Source organism: Schistocerca serialis, chromosome 2 (genome assembly GCF_023864345.2).
Source record: "Schistocerca serialis cubense isolate TAMUIC-IGC-003099 chromosome 2, iqSchSeri2.2, whole genome shotgun sequence".
Taxonomy (NCBI): Eukaryota; Metazoa; Arthropoda; class Insecta; order Orthoptera; family Acrididae; genus Schistocerca; species Schistocerca serialis.
In genome coordinates this window covers 547,063,689-547,085,389 of record NC_064639.1, presented here as the reverse complement: position 1 = coordinate 547,085,389, position 21,701 = coordinate 547,063,689, and the positions used below count along the sequence as shown (strand labels likewise).

Sequence of the window (21,701 nt, the reverse complement as noted above, 5' to 3'; positions counted from 1 at the left end):
AATGCAGAATTGGGAAGGAAATCAGTTGTGGCCTCTCTAAGGAATCGTCCTAGCAGTCACCTTATACAATTTACGAAAATCACAGAAAACTTAAATCTGTATAAGTGGACATATACATGAACTGCTGTGCTCCCAAACAAGAGTCCAGTGTCTTACCAGAGTGTTATCTTATTTCACTTAACCTTACAGAGCTTCCATGCCTTTTTGTTACACTTTGCCTTCCCTTAGCTTTTGGGCATAATCACTAACCCAACACACTGTGGCAGCACTTAAATAAGAGATCTGATGATGCTTACTTGGGAAGTCACAAAACCAACACCAACGTCATGTGGTATTTGTTGAGTGTATCCCTGACAGAGAATATCCTTCCACGATCCATAACTCATCCACACTGTATCTTAGGCCCATTTATTATCTGCACCCAACAACCCCCTCCCCCTCCCCTCCCCCCTACGCATTTGAGGCTAGCCCACTAATCATCAAACTTTACTTTATTCCAATTCAGCACTGACATGTCTATCTCCTAGTGTCTTAAAGAGTGCAACTAGTTTTTCTTGATTTTCAACCAAAAAAGTAGTGTCATCAGACGCTAACTGATGGTTCAGTGTAACTGTGTAAGTTACTTCTGACTTTTAGCAGAACATTTACGAAACATCTGTCCTGCTAATGTGAAACCAGGAAAAAACTACACTCATACAATAAGTAGACACTGATGGAAAAACAGAGAATTACATAACTTTTGAACAAAGCTTTTATTTGTGATGAGTGGAAAAAATTACTACATTATGTATCATGTCGTAATTGCTAAAAAAAAGTTTGCATACAATGCACAAGAGCTATAGTATTTCAGTAAAAACACTACAGTAGAATTTCCCGGCACTTTTGAAAACAAAACTCATGGGAAAAAGCATCTTTTGGAAAGATGTCCAATGTGCAGCAACGTGTACACTGCATATTTTTGTATTACGAAAGTATAAATTTGAATTTCACCAAACACCACGTTACTTTTCGAAGAATTGAAATCGAGATTGCGATGCGCTTTTGTAAGCCAGTCGTAGCTCATGTCAAGCGATCTCGCCAGCCGATTACAGCAGATATTCAGAGCATAGGACACGTGATGTAGTCAGCCAACAGCAACATCACTGTTAAGCAGCGCGAACATACAATAGGAAAAGGTAACGGTTTAAATTAATATACATAGTGTTGCTACAAGAAAAGAAAAGTTTTTACGTATAATATTGGTCTCTAAGATTAATAAGCTGCAAGAGAAGCTAAGGTTTCACAAATAATGTTGATCTTTTTTGTGCGCGTTACACTTTAAGATACATCACACAAATGTGCCAGTAAAATTTTTAACGACGACATAAATTTCTTATCTTCTAGGCTCAAAAATATTCTAAATGGTTGTCGTCAAAGATTTGATTTTTGAATGAGAGTCAAAGACTCTGTGATTTAAAAAATTCATCGGACATTCGCGCACAGAATTCATCTTGCATAAAAAGAAATTTACTTTGAAAGTAATGCTTTCCAAACAACCATTCGGAATATTTTCCCGCGACCTGTTGGAAATGGATTCGTTTCAGCAGTTGCCAGAGAGCGCCAGATAACAGGCGTCGCCACACTTTCGCCACTACGGTGACGGAGGAAGCCTGTACATTCGCACATGTAAAACATTAAAAGATCTTACATTATGTCATAAAAGAAACAAAACATTAGAGGATACTCCAAGAGCATGGGAATTTTGTGAAACATAATAAAATGCTTCATTCTGCTTAAAGTGCACATTCTTGTGTCCAGATTGAGATGAAATTTTCTTGGAGTACCAGTACTGTATTATCTCATGTTTGGTTCTTTATTAAGGCATAATGCCACATGTGCTAGGAGATGAAATCGTGAACTTGAAATGCAGTGAACAGTTGAAACTAGCCAACAGTAAGGAATTAAACACTTCGTTCAAATCAATTGACTGCCTCAGCAGAAAAGATTTATTTAACAAACCCACAAAAGTAACTTCATTGTTCTGCAAGGCGAGTAACGCTTGACTGTCAGACAGGTGGAAACAAAATAAAATCTGAAACTAATGACATATTTTAGCCTTCCGTAATTATGTGAATGTATTTTAATTCATTTGATAGCTCCCGGCCACAGAAATCTGATTTGTTTTCATTTTGCGTGAGAGCAATAAACGAAGAGGAAACAGCAAAATCACTTAAGGTAAACACGGGTCACGTGTAAGACATTTTATTTGGTCTTAAGTGTGCCAAAGTGCAGTGCCACACCTCTTCACACAGCATTCTTCCATCGCACATCTCTGTATTTCGTTCTGTGGAATTCAAACATGTAATATTTTAATGGGTGCCATCAAACTATATTCATGCCAGTGGAAATTAAAATTTCCTGTGGTACCTCTCTTGCTCCCAGTCGGCTGGTTTGACATCATGCCCCTCTTTTAAAAAATCTCGCAATTAATAATGGATGGGATTATTTGTAACCAGCAGAACAAGAACTCTTCAGAAAATTTGCAGGCTTTACTGCCTATTAGCTAATAACGTGCTGTTTTGTGTGACATAAAATTAAATATTGGATACATAAAACTAGTAAAGACAAGAGACATGCAAGACAGTAGAACACATTTCTTCAATCCTTTTAAGTCCTACCTCTCTAATCTTGCCACAGCTTTATATGGCGTACTTTCCTTTCTGGGAAAGAATCTATTACCTCATCAATGTTTGTCAATGTTTTGCTACATGAAAAAACAAAATGTCGTTGTCTAATACTAGAAAAGCTGTTGATACAAATATTACCCAAGACTGGTGAGGTTTCTCGATACGATTACATGTATTTTGTCACTTATAGATAAAACGAAATAGGCCTGCCTAATACTGCAGCAATTGTTACACACACCAAATAAACAAGACTGTTTTGGCACAAATAGTCATTTTTACAACACGACGGAATATAATTCACGAAGTATCAATATCAAATGCCTATTAAGCGTACTAAAAGCAAAAAGTTTTATGTTAGGAAATAGTTTCACATTTCATTCATACTCTCTACCTTCTGAAGCATGAGGTCGAAAAATAGTAGTACGAAATTTTAATATAAATTTGAAATCATATTCTTCCGTGATTTGTGAGAGTCCCTGTTTCTTCTCCTTCCATGTTCTAACAAACAATCATGTCATCACTAATCCTGTAACTTTTCCTGCCATTATCAAAACTTATTCTCTGGTTAACTTCACTAACCCTGCCACAATCACCAATTTAGTTATCCCACATTTATTCTCCGGTTAGCCATTATTACGTGTTCGTACAACGCATTTTCCGCACTACTCCCAGAATAGAACTTTAGCGGCTGCTAGCCAGGGAATGTATTAATGGCCCTTAGTAGTGTAGCGGTCTGGCCAAAAATTTTCTGTCAAAATTTCATTTTCTTGGATACACAGAGGAGACAATACGCAATCTTTGTTGACTGTTATTCCTGTTAGTCATTTATTTCCACTCTGGTAGTCCGAATCTATGGAATTCGCTAGTAGTTATAACAACGCTGATCATTTGCAAACCCAGTCAACCACATAAACAGTGATTGGCATTCACCCGTTCGGCTTTATTCTACTCTGCTTGTATAGACCGGTCTCCTTTCTCTGCAGAAAAGTTTATTTCTAGATCCGACGGGGATTCCTATGGCAGAGACATCACGTACACTATGCACGCATTCAAAAATCAACTTACGATTCTTTGAGAAATCAACTCAGAATTTGTTCCAAAACCAACAGGGATGCGTTCAAAATCATGTGAGTAATTGATAGACCAACGTGCGCTAGTTGTTAGGTGCTTTGTGAAACAAGGTCTTTTTCCTCAATAATATGAATATTTTTCTCGATTTTCTCCTGGATGAAAAAAATCCCGGGTTTTTCCCAGATCTCCCGGTTGTCCCGGGTCGTATACACCCTGCAAGTGCATGTAGTAGGATCAAAGGCTATTCTTTTATGGAAAAGTCACAGAAACATCAGAAACGACAGCAGTGAACAGTGCATCTTCTTATAACTAACAAAATAACACAATGGAAAAACCCGGATGGAATCATGACAATATTATGAAGAGGATAATCCAGGATGGAATGTAACTGTGTGTGTGTGTGTGTGTGTGTGTGTGTGTGTGTGTGTGTGTGTGTGTGTGTGTGTGTGTGTGTGTGTGTGTGTGCGCGCGCGCGCATAGATTATCCATTTTGACAAAGGCCTTGTTGGGCAATAGCTAACTTTCTGACAGTCTTTTTGTTGTACCTTTCTGTGACTGAGCATCTCTGCTATATGGTGAGTAGGAACTATCCTTTTCATAATGTTATTATGAAAAGAATAGATTATTACTCGTGTTACAGTGGAAATGATTGAGTCACAGATAGGCACAACAAAAAGCCTGTCGAACAAGTAAGCTTTCGGCGAAAAAGGCGCGCGCCCGCGCTCACGCACACACGACTACTGTCTCTGGCTCGAGGCCAGACGGCGAGCAACTGCTCATGATAAGAGAAGCAGTTTGGGTGGTGGGAGTAGGGAGGAGGCTGGGGTGGGGAGGGATAACAGGGTAGGGGTGGTAGGACTGTAAACCACTGCTTTTGGGAGCTCACACGGACAAGATGGAGAGATGGCAGGGCAGTTACGTGCAATCAGGGAGTCAGACGGAGGGCAGGGGATGGGGATGGAGAGGGGCAGCGGAGAAGGAGAAAAGTAAACAGACTGGGTGCGTTGGTGGAATAGTGGTAACAGGCTAATGAAGGTTGAGCCCAGGACAGTTATGGGAACACAGGATATATTGCAGGGAGAGTTCCCACCTTCATCAGTGGCCACTCGTGTGGACAGACGGCTTTTTGGACTTCATGCCCACATAGAATGCAGCACAGGGGCTGCAGCTTAACTTGTAATCACATGACTGGTTTCACAGGTAGCATTGCCTTTGATGAGATTGGTGATGCCTGTGACCGGTCTGGAGTAGGTGGTGGTGACAGGATATGTGGGACAAGTCTTTCATCTGGTCTATTACAGGATATGCTCCATGAGGCAAGAGTTGGGGGCAGGAGTTGCCTAGGGATGGACAAAGATACTGTATAAGTTCAGTGGGTGGCAGAATACCACTGTGGGAGGGGCAGGAAGGACAGTGGGTAGGACATTCCTCATTTTAGGGCATGATAAGAGGTAGTCGAAACCCTGGCGGAGGATGTGATTCAGTTTATCCATTCCAGGGTGGTACTGAGTCACAAGGGGAATGCTCCTCTCTGGCCAGAGGTGGGACTTCAGGAGGTGGGGGGTGACTGGGGAGATGAGGCACAGAAGAGCTGTTTCTGTACAAGATTGGGAGGGTAATTATGGCATGTCGCCTTGCTATGTTTCGAGATGCACTGGTTGTCACTACAAATGTGACTGACACTGATGGCTAGGCTGTATTGAAGAGACTTCTTGGTACGGAATGGGTGGCAGCTGTCGAAGTGGGACTGCTGCTGTTGGTTGAGCGGTATGATATGGGCAGAGGTACTGATGTAGCCATCTTTGAGCTGCAAGTTAGCATCGAGGAAGGTGAAGTTAGATGGGTTGTGGAGGACCAGGTGAAGCAAATATGACAAAGAGTTGAGGTTCTGGAGTAATATGGACAGGGTGTCCTCACTCAATCCACATCACGAAGATGTCATCAATGAATCTGAACCTGGTGAGGTTTTTTGGATTTTGGGTGGTTAAGGAAGGATTCCTCTAGATGGCCCATGAACAGGTTGGCATATGACAGTGCCATGTAGATGCCCAAAGCCGTACACCAAATTTTTTTCTTGGTGATATCTTCAAAGGAGACATAATTGTGGGTAGGGATATAGTTGGTCATGGTGACCAGGGATGAGATCGGTTGTAGGTTTGGAATCTGTCGGGCATTGGGAAAGGTAGTGTTCAATGATGGGAAGGCGATAGGGATGTTAGTGTAAAGGGACATGTCACCAATAGTGGTGAGCAGGACACTGTATGGTAAATGAACAGGAACTGTGGAGAGTTGGTGGAGGAAATGGTAAGTGTTTTTTATACAGAAGGGTAGGTTGTGCGTAACAGACTGACGGTGTTGGTATACAAGAGCACAGATTCTCTCAGTGGGGGCACAGTAACCATTCCTGATGGGGTGTGCTGTGTGGTTGGGTTTATGGACTTTAAGGAAGCATGTAGAAGACTGGCGTGTGGGAAGTGGTACAAATGAGGAATGGACGGGGGAGAGGGAGGGAGGGAGAGGGGGAGAGGGGGAGAGAGAGAGAGAGAGAGAGAGAGAGAGAGAGAGAGAGAGAGAGAGAGAGAGAGAGAGAGAGAGAGAGATTCTGGGGAGAGGTTCTGGGATGGGCCTAAGGAGAGACTGGAGATCCTGTTGGATTTCTGGAATGGGGTCACTGTTAGGGACTGAGATGAAAAGGGTAGGTTTTTAACAAGTCCTGCGTGATTGATTTTGGGAGTGGGACAAAAGGTGAGGCCTTTCGAAAGGACTGATACACAGTTGGTTTACTACTCTCCTTTTCCGCTGCCCCCCCCCTCCCCATCACTGCACCTGACTTCCCTACCCTCTCTCCACCTTGTCCCTGTATGCTCCCACAAGCAGTGCTTTACCATCCCCTTCCTTACCCCTATCATGCGCAGCTACTCCCTGTTTGGCCTGGGCAGCCAGAGGCAGTGGTCATGTCTGTGCGAGCTGCTTTTGTGTGTGTGTGTGTGTGTGTGTGTGTGTGTGTGTGTGTGTGTGTGTGTGTGTCTGTGTGTGTGTGTGTGTGTGTGTGTTTTGTTTCACTCAGAAAAAGGCCTTTTTGGCCAAAAGCTTACTTGTTTGACAGTCTTTTTGTTGTGCCTATCAGGGATTCAACGTCTCTACTATGTGGTGGGTAGCAATCAATCATTTTCCTAACATTGTCACCACTAACAATGTAGCAATGTACTTTTGAACACACGTCATGATATAGTTCCTCCCATCCCAGATCCCATGTCCATGTCTCATTTTCTGATCTCTTATATGTGTGGAAGAGAACATCTTACCAATCTTTTTCTCCTGATAAACAAAAACAGACACCTGTTATTTTCAATTCCCATATATTTTTAAAGATTGATGAAAGGAGGTGATTTCTCAAGCTTCCATTTGATTGGTTTGTAGGACCCACTACTAAACCACTGAGTGTTCATATTCAGTTATGATTTTCTCATTGAATTATATAAAAAATGACGTTCTAGCCAAGCACACACCTTTATCAATTAAGTTCAATAATGTGAAATCCAAATTCAACAAAAATAATTTTTGGTGTATGTGAGAGGATGTTTTGCTGTGACCATTCTTATGGATGTGTTCCTGGTTCCTCCAGGATGTCTACAATAATGAAAGTTTTCAGCATTTACTATAAGTGCCATTTTCACAAGGAAAACTAAAGTTTCCTTGTCAATCCAGAATTGGTTTAAAACTAGTTTTTGTGAACAGATAAGTCAACTGAGATCACAGTGATACTTTGTGAATGAATTTTTGAAGCAATGCTCTATGCTCTGAAATCAAAAGTAGTCTAAATAGTTTTAAGCAACTTTAGCTTGTTAGGAGTAACAGTTTCCAAATCAGCAAGCTCTGAATGGAAAGCATTATCACTTTCAACATCCAGAAAAATCACTGATGCAACTTTCATCAACTTTTTAAGCTTTCCTTAAATTATTAAAAGCTGAAATCAGAGCAGGATGGAGATCTAGGACTACTGGAGCATCAGACAGAAATCTGCAAAGAATTCCACATCAGATACCAACAAGGTGACACTGTCTATTGACAAACTTAATTACTACTTTGTAGCTCCCACATTCAGTTGCAAGCCTGTTCTTTGCCACTTATTAATTTCTTGATACGTGTTTGTATATGGCAGTGCCTTTTGTGTGGCATGTAAATTCCCAAACCATCTGATAAACTTATGAGCAAAAATATCAAATCCACAATGGTCAGAATAAAGCACTCTTCAAAGTATGTCTTCGTACAGATCACATCGCGTTCTCAATTACGAAACTGCACTTGAAAATGTGCTGCAAGACTAGATAATAAACATTTCTCAATACAGGGGAGTTATAATAAAGCTTTCAGCACTTGAAACGGCCGCCATGAGAAAGAGTGACCATTGGACAATGAAAATTTGTGGAAACATTGGAAGGACAGGCCAAAGGGAAATAGTGCATAAACCATAGAAAGAAACACAATTTCCATACAAAAAGAGAAATAGTGCATAAACCATAGAAAGAAACACAATTTCCATATGAGAACGTAACATCTGTTTATTGTGTATCATGCTTATGATGCAGATTACAAATTTTGCTCAGTGTGACCACCTGCATCCACAACAGCCTGGAGCCACACTAGTGATTGCCCAATTGCTGCCTGAAATAAAGTGGACCACGGAATGTTAAGCTATTGTGAAGGTCCTGCACTCCTTGAAGATTGCACATTGCATCCAATATTCTCAGCCATGGCAACAATAACTTGATCAAGAACTTGTGCTGCAACTGACAGTCAGTCTCTCCCAGGAGCAATTCCCAAATCATTCGTTAATTTGAACTTCCCAATAATGTTCTTCAACCCTAGTGAGGAAGGAGGCCTCTCCGTATTCCTTTTGCGCCGATACTTGTGAGGAGCAGCAGTACTACTGCTGCTGTTTTGACAAAACAGCTTCACAAGTAAAGCCCTGTTCACCTTGTCCAGAACCTTGTTGACTGTCTGCAACTGTAATGCACACTTGTGTTTCAAGCCTACATAACCATACTAGCACTGGATCCTAACAGCTAGTCATGACACTAACACTACTAACAACGCAAATTCAGCTGCGTACAGTCTGAGTGAGCGTCATTCCTATACAGTTGGGTACTCATACATATTTTCTGTCTACACTGGCCCAAGTAGTAAAAGTTTAATTATAATCAGCCTGTGTAACACAGTAACTATTCTTAATTCTGTTCAGATTACTGTTACTATTATTATTTCTTTCTTTTCTCAGACGTTACGTCTGGTCAAAAATGGAAAGTGACGCGGACCTTGATCAATCGTGACTTCCTTTTAAATGTACGGTATTTGTTACATTGCATTTAGGAACTTTCGGGTGATTGAACATGTGTCAATAATTACGGATTTCTGTAGTTGTATATATAAGTTTGGATGTAGCTGTATTGCGTTGATGTACTGGTGGATATTGTGTGGTATGACTCCTTTAGTTGATAGTATAATTGGTATAATGTCAACTTTATCCTGATGCCACATGTCCTTGACTTCCTCAGCCAGTTGGATGTATTTTTCAATTTTTTCTCCTGTTTTCTTTTGTATATTTGTTGTATTGGGTATGGATATTTCGATTAGTTGTGTTAATTTCCTCTTTTTATTAGCGAGTATGATGTCAGGTTTGTTATGTGGTGTTGTTTTATCTGTTATAATGGTTCTGTTCCAGTATAATTTGTATTCATCATTCTCCAGTACATTCTGGGGTGCATACTTGTATGTGGGAACGTGTTGTTTTATTAGTTTATGTTGTATGGCAAGTTGTTGATGTATTATTTTTGCTACATTGTCATGTCTTCTGGGGTATTCTGTATTTGCTAGTATTGTACATCCGCTTGTGATGTGATCTACTGTTTCTATTTGTTGTTTGCAAAGTCTGCATTTATCTGTTGTGGTATTGGATCTTTAATAATATGCTTGCTGTAATATCTGGTGTTTATTGTTTGATCCCGTATTGCAATCATGAATCCTTCTGTCTCACTGTATATATTGCCTTTTCTTAGCCATGTGTTGGATGCGTCTTGATCAATGTGTGGCTGTGTTAGATGATACAGGTGCTTGCCATATAGTGTTTTCTTTTTCCAATTTACTTTCTTCGTATCTGTTGATGTTATGTGATCTAGAGGGTTGTAGAAGTGGTTATGAAATTGCAGTGGTGTAGCCGATGTATTTATATGCGTGATTGCTTTGTATATTTTGCTAGTTTCTGCTCGTTCTATAAAGAATTTTCTTAAATTGTCTACCTGTCCATAATGTAGGTTTTTTTATGTCGATAAATCCCCTTCCTCCTTCCTTTCTGCTTAATGTGAATCTTTCTGTTGCTGAATGTATGTGATGTATTCTATATTTGTGGCATTGTGATCGTATAAGTGTATTGAGTGCTTCTAGGTCTGTGTTACTCCATTTCACTACTCCAAATGAGTAGGTCAATATTGGTATAGCATCAGTATTTATAGCTTTTGTCTTGTTTCTTGCTGTCAATTCTGTTTTCAGTATTTTTGTTAGTCTTTGTCTATATTTTTCTTTTAGTTCTTCTTTAATATTTGTATTATCTATTCCTATTTTCTGTCTGTATCCTAGATATTTATAGGTATCTGTTTTTTCCATCGCTTCTATGCAGTCGCTGTGGTTATCCAATATATAATCTTCTTGTTTAATGTGTTTTCCCTTGACTATGCTATTTTTCTTACATTTGTCTGTTCCAAAAGCCATATTTATATCATTGCTGAATACTTCTGTTATCTTTAGTAATTGACTGAGTTGTTGATTTGTTGCTGCCAGTAGTTTTAGATCATCCATGTATAGCAAATGTGTGATTTTGTGTGGGTATTTTCCAGTAATATTGTATCCATAATTTGTATTATTTAGCATGTTGGATAGTGGGTTCAGAGCAAGGCAGAACCAGAAAGGACTTAATGAGTCTCCTTGGTATATTCCACGCTTAATCTGTATTTGCCGTGATGTGATATTATTTGAATTTGTTTGGATATTAAGTGTGGTTTTCCAATTTTTCATTACTATGTTTAGGAACTGTATCAATTTAGGATCTACTTTGTATATTTCCAATATTTGTAGTAACCATGAGTGGGGTACACTATCAAAAGCTTTTTGGTAATCAATGTATGCGTAGTGTAGCGACCTTTGTTTAGTTTTAGCTTGATATATCACCTCTGCATCTATTATCAGTTGCTCTTTACATCCTCGTGCTCCTTTGCAACAGTCTTTTTGTTCTTCATTTATAATTTTGTTCCGTGTTGTATGTGTCATTAATTTCTGTGTAATGACTGAAGTTAATATTTTGCATATTGTTGGTAGGCATGTTATGGGGCGATATTTAGCTGGTTTTGCTGTGTCTGCTTGATCTTTAGGTTTCAGATAAGTTATTCCAAGTGTTTGTGTATCAGGGAATGTGTATGGGTCTGCAATGTAACTGTTAAATAATTTAGTTAGATGTGAATGTGTTGAGGTGAACTCCTTTAGCCAGAAATTTGCTATTTTATCTTTTCCAGGGGCTTTCCAATTGTGAGTAGAATTAATTGCTTGGGTGACTTCATGTTGCAAAATTATCACTTCAGGCATTTGTGGTATCATCTTGTATGTATCTGTTTCTGCTTGTATCCATCATGCATGCCTGTTACGTTGTACCGGGTTTGACCATATGTTGCTCCAGAAGTGTTCCATGTCTGTTATCTTTGGTGGTTTGTCTATTTTAATGTGTGTGTTATCTATTGTCTGGTAACATTTCTTTTGGTTTGTGTTGAATGTTTGGTTTTGTTTCCTTCTATTTTCACTTTTTTTGTATCTTCTAAGTCGTTTGGCCAATGCTTGTAATTTCTGCTTCTTTTCATCTAATTGCTCTATCACTTCTTGTTGTGAGATTTTACCTAACCTTTTTCGTTTTTTTTCTGACATTTCATTTCCTATAAATTGTGTTAGCTGTCCGATGTCTTTTCTCAGTTTTTCTATTCTGATCTGTAGCCTGTGTTGCCATGCTGGTTTTGTGGGTTTCTTCTGTGTGTTGGTTGGTTCTGATCTCTGCCTAGTGTGTATATTTAGTGTAGTGAGTGCTCCTATATAAACCAGTAGTTGTAACTCTTCCATAGTTGTGTTTTCATTTATTTTGTTGTGTATGATTGTGTTGATAGTTTTTATTGTTGTTTCGACTTGTGGGTTATTTGGCGGTCTATGCAAGAATGGTCTAATGTCTGTATTTGTGTTTTTGTATTCTATATATGTCAGCTGAAATTTTTCTTCTATATCTAACATGTGTGTCACTTCGTGTTCTATTTGTGCTTGTTCTGGTGGCTGTCTTAAGATTTCGTTTTCCTCTGATTGTTTAATTGATGCGTGTTGTTCTTTGTTTGTTTGCTCTGGGATGTTTGAGTCCATTACTGTATTTTCTTCTTCTTCTGATTGCACATTATTTTGTTCCAGTACTTGTTGTTTGATGTTTTCTAATTCTGACTGGGGTATCCTGTTATTTTTGATTATTACACAGATCTGATCAGGTAGACGTTGTTCTGTTAAAAATTTTAATTCTGGGTATCTGGTAATAAATGTTGTGTATACTTGTGATCTGTATCCAGTTGTGTTGGTTCCTAGGTTTGTTGCTTGGTAATAACAGAACATGAGGTGTCGATTAACTTCATCTGACCATCTCATCCTCTGCCTTTGTTTTCCTTCTTGGGTGGTTGCAGGAAGCATATCCTGCAAAACACCTCTATTTGGATTTAAATCATTTTCCAGTTGGCTAGCAGTGTCGTTACCATTGTGGGCGGGCATAGGGTTCAAGCGTCGTCCCCGACCATGATGGCACTTGTCCGAGGCTTCTTTAGTTCTGTCCTGAACCAACTAATAACACTAAAAGGGGGGTTAGCCCTATTAGTGGTTTGTTCTTTTCATCGCCTTTTACGACTGGCAGAACATTATTATTAATTATTATTATTATATTACTGATTCTGATAAAAGTACTGACTTTGCAAAGAAATAACTAAAAATCAAGCAAACCGGGAGATTATTTGGGTATGCTGATGGGGATTTTCTGACTGGGTATCAATAGCTAGACTTAAACCAAACACGAGTATATTTGGAGTTTTAACTAGTGGTTTATAACCTCTTTCTTTCTCTCCATCATCTATAGAACGACCATTCCCTGTTGTTGTCATCTGACACTGTTCCATATCAGGAAGTTTGAATGACAAATCCTAGTAGCAATGTTTTCAGCTGGTGTCAAAAAATGCAACAGTAATAAGATATGGTACATGTATAAAAACTGGTGCTCATTGTGTTATGTCATCTGTTTACTTGAAGCATAATACTGCAAAAAACTTGGACAAAGTCCAAGCAACACTGAGGTTATTATAGACGGAGAACTTACTAGTAATGTGAATACTATGATAGTCAACAAAATGTGTTCAAGTACATCTATATTTAATATCATGCTTTATAAATATCCATAACCTTTAGTGTGAATCAGGAAATCATAACAATGTTGTAAATTCACAACAAAGCAATGGAAAATTGACATGGTAGCCCAAAAACCCATGGTTGATAAAGATATCTCCAAAGGATGGCACACACACAAGAGGCAACCGTGAATGAGCAGGGAAGACTACAGCATATGTTTCGCATTTCCTAACATGAGGACTTCATAATCAGTTTTATCTAAGCTATAATCTCTGAGATTGATTTGCAAGTAAATGATTCAACATATAGGCCTTCCTCACAGATGGCATACATTTGAAATTCCTAAACATTCAAAAACTGCTGGAACTTTCACTATTTCATGCTTTTCACAAATAAAATCATCTTATTTGAGTATTCTAGATTTGTGAGACAAACTGTGACATTATATAATACCTAAACACTCCTTGTTCTAAATAAATCCTTTCTTGTTATTAACTTTTCATTTTATTTCTTAACAGAAAAATGTAAGTGTAGAGAAAGAGGGTTGAATGAAACTTCAGAATGAAAGTGAAAGGACACTGAAAAAACAGCAGAAGGGAAAGAAATGTACTATTTCTGTTATGATTGCTATTTATCACTATTGCTCTTGAGCAAAGCGAAACGTTTGATCATAGTTCACGTCCAGAGTTTGTAACCAAAATCGAAACTAGACCATATAGTCCTTGTAGAGATGGATCTGAAATTCAACGTGATGACAACGAAAAGAAAAGGAAAACTTAAACAGCAAAACAATGAACTTAAATTAATTAAATAAACGTTCAAAGTCCCAACAAAACTGATACAATTATGGTGGAGAATTAAATTAGTAGAAGTTCTGAAGGAACTATTGGTAGTGTTCCTAAAATAAAAATCCCAGTTTTACCTCAACTGATTCAAGGACACTGCAACAAATAAGAAACACAATGACAGGATAAGGATTTGAGCTTAAACCCTCCACCAAAATACTATCTTGTTATTACCACAAAAAAGCTATAAAAGTAGACTAATATCAACACTGAAGCCATTGCTCTTATCTTCAAGCTCACAGTGTCAATCACATCTCTTTGCAGTCTATATTATAAATATCTACAGAACATGTTCCTCAACAATACGTTGCGTAGATAGTCACCCTTTTTGCCTGTTCCATAGCACGTTCCTTTTTTATTCGCTGTAACTCAGCCAACAACTGTGCTGTATCATCATCACTGTCACCATCATCTGAATCATCTTCATCTAATGGATCATCCGCATCTAGGCTTGCAGCAGGGACCTGGTCCAACTTGGGTCTCTTGCTAGTAAAGAAACAAATTGATTGTCAATTATCATTAAATATGCCTCATTCCAATAAACAACTTGCAAGTATGAAAACTCACTGTGAACTGGACTCTTGGGTTCGGCGATCCCTGGCATTGTTCTTTTCTTTCTCACGTTCTCTTTCCTCCAGTTCTTTGCGGAAGTCTCGTGATCTGAGTTCCTCAGTGGTTCCTTGCCCATGTTCTCTATAAGAAAGCAGCACAGGCTTGAAAACACTCAAGAAACAGGCTCCATAAAAGTGATCTGTAGCACATCAAGTCAAACCATGTGAAGATGTCATTCTATCCAAACATTGTGCTATATTTCGTTAACGGCAGTAAATTTCCACTACTCAGCCTGTTTCGCTACACAGGGATTATTACAGCAACAGTAAATTCGTGAGATAAGAAATCTCAACAAATTTAAATGCCAATCTCCAGAATACCTAAACATGTGAAAGAGTATAGCATTAACATGTACACACAATGCTGAAATTCACTGAAAATTGATATGAGAGCTCTGGAGGGTGACACTGTCTGAAAGCTTAGCACCACTTCCATTCTCGTTTACATGCTTTTTAACTGTCCAAAGATTCGACTATATGGTGACTGCTTACCTTCACGTCTTCAATTTGCATGCAGAAGATAACAGCTAGTAATATGACACGAAAAGAATATGAAAGGGCAGAAATGATTTTCTATAACATAAAGACATGTATATGAAGGACAAGAGACAGCAGAAAAAAACATGGTGGTTAAGGAAAACAGGAAATATAGTATACAGTCAGAATGGAAGATGTGGTGGCCATAGCATGCCACAAAAAAATCAGCTGTCGCAAAAAAAATGTATGGAAAAGCCTGCCTAAAAAGGGAGCAAAACAGAATTTCTTAGTAGACAAGAAAACTTAATCTCACAAACTTACATAGGGTAATTTGCTGAAAATACAACAACCTAGGAAAAGTCAGCGTGCAGAAACGTTACATGTAAATGACAATGAAAGAAACTTTTGTTTTTTGAAGGGGGGCATAATCTGTATTACTTCAGGCAGGGGGGGTTACCTTCTGGTTATTGAATTTAGCATATGTTAATATTCTGGAGTAAGTAAGAAACACATATTTTTTGTTTTCTCCACAAAAAATTCCTGGCCTGAGACAGAGGCCTCCAAAGATGACACTGGTGACACCATTATGAAGAAGTGAATTTCGGAAAATTTTTTAAAATGCTGTATCTCTCAACAGTTCTAGATATTTTGTTAGAACTTTTTTTATTTGAAAGATAATTGCTTTAAGATTACAATGGTATCCTCCACTTGGACATATCTATCAAAGACATTTTAGTGTCGCCTTTTGAATTTTTTTATAACTTGTAGAAAAAAATTGTTTCTCAAAAATACCTATTCAGAAAAGTTCGATTTTTTTCTGTTCATCAGTACTATGAAGTACTATATTCTCCGTCAAGGAGAACTTTTAAATTGGACAGGTATTATTTTGAAAAATCTGTCTTTTTTTTTAACTTTCAAGCGTAAAGTTGTTTCTTCTAATTTCTTTGTTACAATGTTTATTTGTATTGTCTTTATTGCAGTTATTTCTTATCACTTTTTTGTTGCAGTTATTTCTTTTCACTTTCATTGTTGCAGATATTTATTACACTTTGTTGTAGTTTCTTGTAAGTTTTTTTGTCGTGGTTGTTCATTGCAGGTTTCTGTATGGTAATTGTTCATTGCTAATTTGTTTACTGAAGAGGCTTCTGAGAAATCCGTAACCATCCAGTCAGTTCTGCATTTTCGTGAGGAATTTGCCAGTTGACACAGTTGCAGCGTATTTTGTGAAAAGCACTGTTTGAAATTTCTTCTGACTGGGGCCACAGAAGAGTGAAGTGTGGTGACTATTTGCACATGCATAAAAGAGTGATATATAAGACAAACAAGTATGTGTTCTCATCAGAAAACTCTGTTTCAAAGTGAAGATGTTTGTGGTATGAATGTTTTGTCAGAATAACAACAACAATAGTATCTGAACAAGATGAAGCCTCCCATGGTGCACACGATGCAGATTTTGCACCAATAGAGGAAGAATTAAATACCCTGAATCAGTCAACTAGAGAGTTAGGTGTTAGTCCTGTTAAGAAACAGCGGTCAGTGAAGTCGAGTCATAAGCACTATGCATCAAGAAAGCACAGAGTAATTAAAAAAGCTATGGATGAATACATTAGCCTATAGAAAAACTGACCACACTCTTCAAAGTAGAAATTCCATCTTCAGAAGAAAATGAACCAAAGCACTCTTGCACCTCTTGCCAGGAATTTTTCACAAATATCAATTCAGCTGTTGAATATTGTGCATTCTACAGTGAAAAGGTGCAAGTTTAACTATTATTCCAGAGACATTTTCAAATAAAACAATTTTGAACCACATTCCATCAGTATCAAAGTACACGGTAGACAAATCACAAAATGTGAGGTCTGTAAAATGAGTCTTCAAAGACCAGATCGTTATTATGGTCCTGTAGAAGCAGCTCAAGTTCAAATAGTGCAGTCATTTTATCTGGAAGATAAAGGGGACTGTTCTCACCAGAGTGCCGACAAAAAAGGCACTATAACTGTAACAGTTGAAGGTCAAAAAGTTCTGAATGTGAAGAGGTACATGACTTGCACTATTAAAGAAACTTTTGCAAATTAACAAGAGCAACTATACACCTTCACATACTGGAAGATCAAAATTTTATGCACTATGACCTAAGAGGGTAGTTCAATGCCCACGTAGAGATGTCTGTTTGTGTGTGTACTGCATAATTTTGAACTTTGTTTGGGAACTTACTGGAGCACATAACATATGACACATTGGTTGGGCATGTGAAGTCATTAGTAGTCTGTGACATAAAGTGAGAGACTTGTTTGTTTCAAGAATGTGGTGACTGTCTTTACAGACACTTGGCCGGGAAGACGTAGCAGGTAACTGCAGAAATTACATATGCAACATGGGAGGGAAATAAACTAATTAAGAAAACTGTTGCCTTTGACAGTTTCAATGATGAACTTGGTAAATGGTCAGTGAAAGCAGTAACACAACGGCATCTCAAGAAATTGCAACAACAATGCGCTGCAGAAGTGAAAGGGTGTGTACAAGCTGAAGGACTATGTTTAGTGCTTCACTGTGGTTTTGCTCAGAACTGGTCCATAATTCTCCCACAAGACGTGCAAGGGCATCATTGGAGTAATGACCCGGTTTCAATTTTTACAGGAGTGACATATTTTCATAACAAAACCACAACTGTTGTAGTTATAAGTGATGACACTGGACATGACTCAGCACATGCTTTGCTAGCAATGCGTAAAATTCTTCAACTGCAAACAGGGGCAGAGAAGATCATCATTATTTCTGATGGTGCTCCTAGCCATTTTAAAAATCATTAGTCTACCAGCTGTTTGAATTGAGTAAGTCGCTCATGCCAAATGGCTGGGTATACAGTGCTACTGGTCACAGGAAGGGGCCTTGTGATGGTGTGGGCCTGCTGAAACACCATGCTTCAAAACATAATCTTTCCAAGCCAATACCAAAAATGCTGAGGATTTTACAAGAGTCATGAAATGTTACACATCCACAGCCCTCATTATTTTATCCAAAGAGGAAATCGAAGAATTCTGTGAGCGGAAAAATGAAGAATGGTCGAACCAAACTACTCCCATGAAAGGAATTCAAAGGCACATTTTTAGACTCAAAGTAATCGGCGAATTCAAATTGCACACACTTTAAAGAGCAAGAAAGAAGATTCAAAACCTGAGTGGGGGGATGTTTGTGGTGTGTGTGTATGACTGACCGCTGGATTGCAGAGATTACAGACACCAATTATGAGTTAAATGAAATTGTAGTGAACTTTATACTACCGTACCACATGGATCACCTGCTGCTTATAGGTTACAAGCAACAGCAACAATGCTATCAGGGCTTACTTCCTGTTCACAATGTTTTGAAGATTGTTAACTGCTCCAGTTCCTATTGGTTCAGCAGGAAGGTATCAAACGAAAATACTGAAGCAGTGTAAGACATTTTTAGTTCATTCACTGGCTAATTTCAGTACAAAATAGATTGCACAGAAGTTGTAAAAATCCAAACCTTTGAGTCTTTGGACCTTTCACATGCATTTTGGAACCATTTAAAATGCTTGAAAAATTAGTCTCCTGCTCATCTTACAAAACTAAATGTTAAATACAGCTTTATCAGTCTGTTATGTGACAATGTGGTCATAAAACACATTGTTTGTATGGCAAAAATTTCAGTAGTTTATAAAACCTGTTCAACCTAAAAGTGGAAGCTCTCCTTTACAGGGAATGTAGAACTATATGGTACTAATCACCAGAAAAAAATCAAAATTTTATGTATCGGCATTTTTGGAAAAAAAATCCATAAATTATAAAAAATGTTCAGAACACTATAGTAAAATAACTTTGACAAATACGTCCAAATGGATCATTTCATTGTAATCATAAAGCAATTGTCTTTCAAAAAAAAAAAAAAAAAAAAAAAAAAAAAAAAAAAAAAAAAAAAAAAAAAATAGAACTATTCCAGAGATACAGTATTTTACAAATGTTTCCAAAATTCGCATCTTCAAAATGGTATGGACTATGCCATGGAGAAAAACCAGTGAAATCAAGTTTTTTCAACTTACACGCTACATATATTCTCTCAGCTACACAGAATCTGAGATGAATGATGATTGATCATGTCTCCATGACCTGCAGACATACTATCTCAAAGTAGTTACAAGCTCAGAACCTGCTATGGAAAAGTTCATCCCCGTACTATTTACTTTGGCTGAGTTTCAAACTGCAAGAAGGTAGTCAGCCAAATACAGGTACACTGCAACTGCACATAGAGAGCTGTTGAAAAATATGGAGAAATACAGACTGTGTGTACGAGATCAGTAGGGGATTCACTGAAGGTGTTCAAATTTGACAAGAACAATGCATCCTACATTGAGTTTGACTAAGCTTGCTAGTTTCCTAAATCCAGACGTCTAAACATTTAAGGACACACTGTGTTATGAGTATTCGGGAAATTTAAACATTATTGAAATTGGATGAATAGTCAGCCGCATAGTTCATTTTTGGTTGTGGATTTATTTAAAGTAAAACTATTAACTACCCAGGACTTAAATGTAATACTATACTGTTACGTTATACACATGAAACAAAATTTTTCTACAAAATCATTTACATGGGAAGTGAGCTCCAAATACATTAACTGCTCTTTCATATAAAATAAAAATGATCAAATTAATTTTAACTCAAAAAACTGTGATGTTCTTCGATTGCAATTTTCATAAGTAATTATTAATAATGTAACATCTATTGATATTTTGTCATGTAGAGAATTGTTTTAATAGCGGGAATTCAATGTTTTCAAAAGAAAATATGTGCAAAATTGACAGTTCTTGTAAATTGTTGGTGGACATTCAATGCTGAGACTATTTCCTGTCCCACCAAAGACAAAGTTTTAAAGACGAGAAACAGCTCACGCTGTAAACTTCTGACATCTGGAATTAAATAGAAGGTAAAACAACTATTCATGTGATCAATCACTCTTTAATTTACTTCTATTTTGCACTTTTTTGTTATATTAGCGTTTGACTGTTGAAAAATGTAGTGCCACTGTCCCACCCTTAACAATGGAATCCCCCAAATGCAAATGCAAATCAAACAAGTAGGAAGTGTAGAGATAGCACAGAGACCAGAGACAGTGTTGATATGTGAAAATAATTAATATATTTATTTTCAAAACATGAGGACGAGAGAGAGAGAAAGCTTTTTCCATGCTAAGCCTGAATAGGATGCATGTTTCAACAAGAACAGAAACTTCCATTAACAGGTTGTTACTCAGCCTAATACTATAAACAGCGGACAGGCACATACATCATAAAAGTGTTAATGAAGCATTATTTCAGTAGGCTATATACTTTTCTCATAGGTACTGGTATCAAAAGGTATATGGCCAAACAGACAAATTATCTGCCACTGTGCTATTTCATTTTCGTCATTATGTATGTAGGCTTACACGTGCATTTACTGGTGTTTACATATCAACAGATGTATGAATATGGACTGCAAAACGTATATGGATACTACAGGCATACAAGCAAAATTATAAGTATAGATAGTGAACCGTACATGTTGGCTACAGACGTTGACTCATGATTGTCATTACTTTTAAAAACACCAAACACACAATGTTTGTAGCTATGCTGTTACTGGCTGCTGATCTTTAATTCATTATTCATGTACGACATACAAAATTTATTAGATACTTATAGTAAGAATAAGCTCATGAATAACTACTTCTGTTCTCTACGACTGAAACTAACTAAAGAATTTCGCCAATACATTTGTAGAACGCAAAAGGTAAATCTCTGCAAACGTTTCAAAAATCCACTGGGCTTGCTATATCTTACCTGTATTTCAGTTTATTATGAGATGGCAAATCTCTGCTCGAATATTGTCTTGAAATTGCACTCAAATCTTTCTCGCCTCTGCCCTGCCCACCACGGGCAGGTTCGAAGGTAGGTCTGGCAGCGGTAGTCATTGTTCAACAAAATACCAAACCCACCAGATTCAACTATTCTTACACAAAACACTAAAACAACAACAACTAAACAACTGTCTTCCAATCTAAGTTACACAATTAACGAAGATCTTTGAAGTGTACTATGATCATTCAGAGTAGCCAAAGACACGTAGTATTTTATTTATTTATTTATTTGACCTTTTAGCTAAACACCTTCCGCCCCGTTCACATAGGGCTCCCAAAACCGGATTTCGTAAACCGATTTCCTAATAGCGCTTGTGGGTGGTCTTGTACATGCTTCAAAATCGTTTATGGAAATCCACTTCTAGTGGCCGGAGCTCCATTTCCCCAATCGATTTTCGCTCACTTACGCTGGTCGGCTTTCGTCATGTTTTTAAAAATTTTCTGCTGATATGGATGGAGTGGCTTTTTGCACAGTGCAGGATAAGTCGAAATGTTAAACTGAAGCTTTTTACGCTCGTCTAATTTAAGAGAAACTGCCACTGTGCTGACTGAACAAGAAACTGTAACAGCGATTTTTCAGGCTCCATATTTAACTGTGATAGTGAATCCGCTTCAGACAATAACGTGTAAACACGACAGCGAGAAACGGTTGC

General features: G+C 37.9%; 1 protein-coding gene across 1 annotated transcript in view; it reads right to left on the bottom strand.

Annotated features, from left to right (window-relative positions):
• LOC126457530 (protein CWC15 homolog) overlaps window positions 1-21,425 on the bottom strand; it is a 36,429-nt gene extending 15,004 nt beyond the window's left edge. Inside the window, exons 1-3 of the mRNA XM_050093882.1 lie at window positions 20,972-21,425; window positions 14,609-14,734; window positions 14,365-14,527 (exon numbers count right to left, since the gene is read on the bottom strand). Of these exons, the coding sequence (XP_049949839.1) occupies window positions 14,365-14,527; window positions 14,609-14,734; window positions 20,972-21,102 (420 nt within the window). The 5' untranslated portion in view covers window positions 21,103-21,425. The remainder of the gene's footprint in view (window positions 1-14,364; window positions 14,528-14,608; window positions 14,735-20,971) is intronic.
• Window positions 21,426-21,701: the final 276 nt, after the last annotated feature.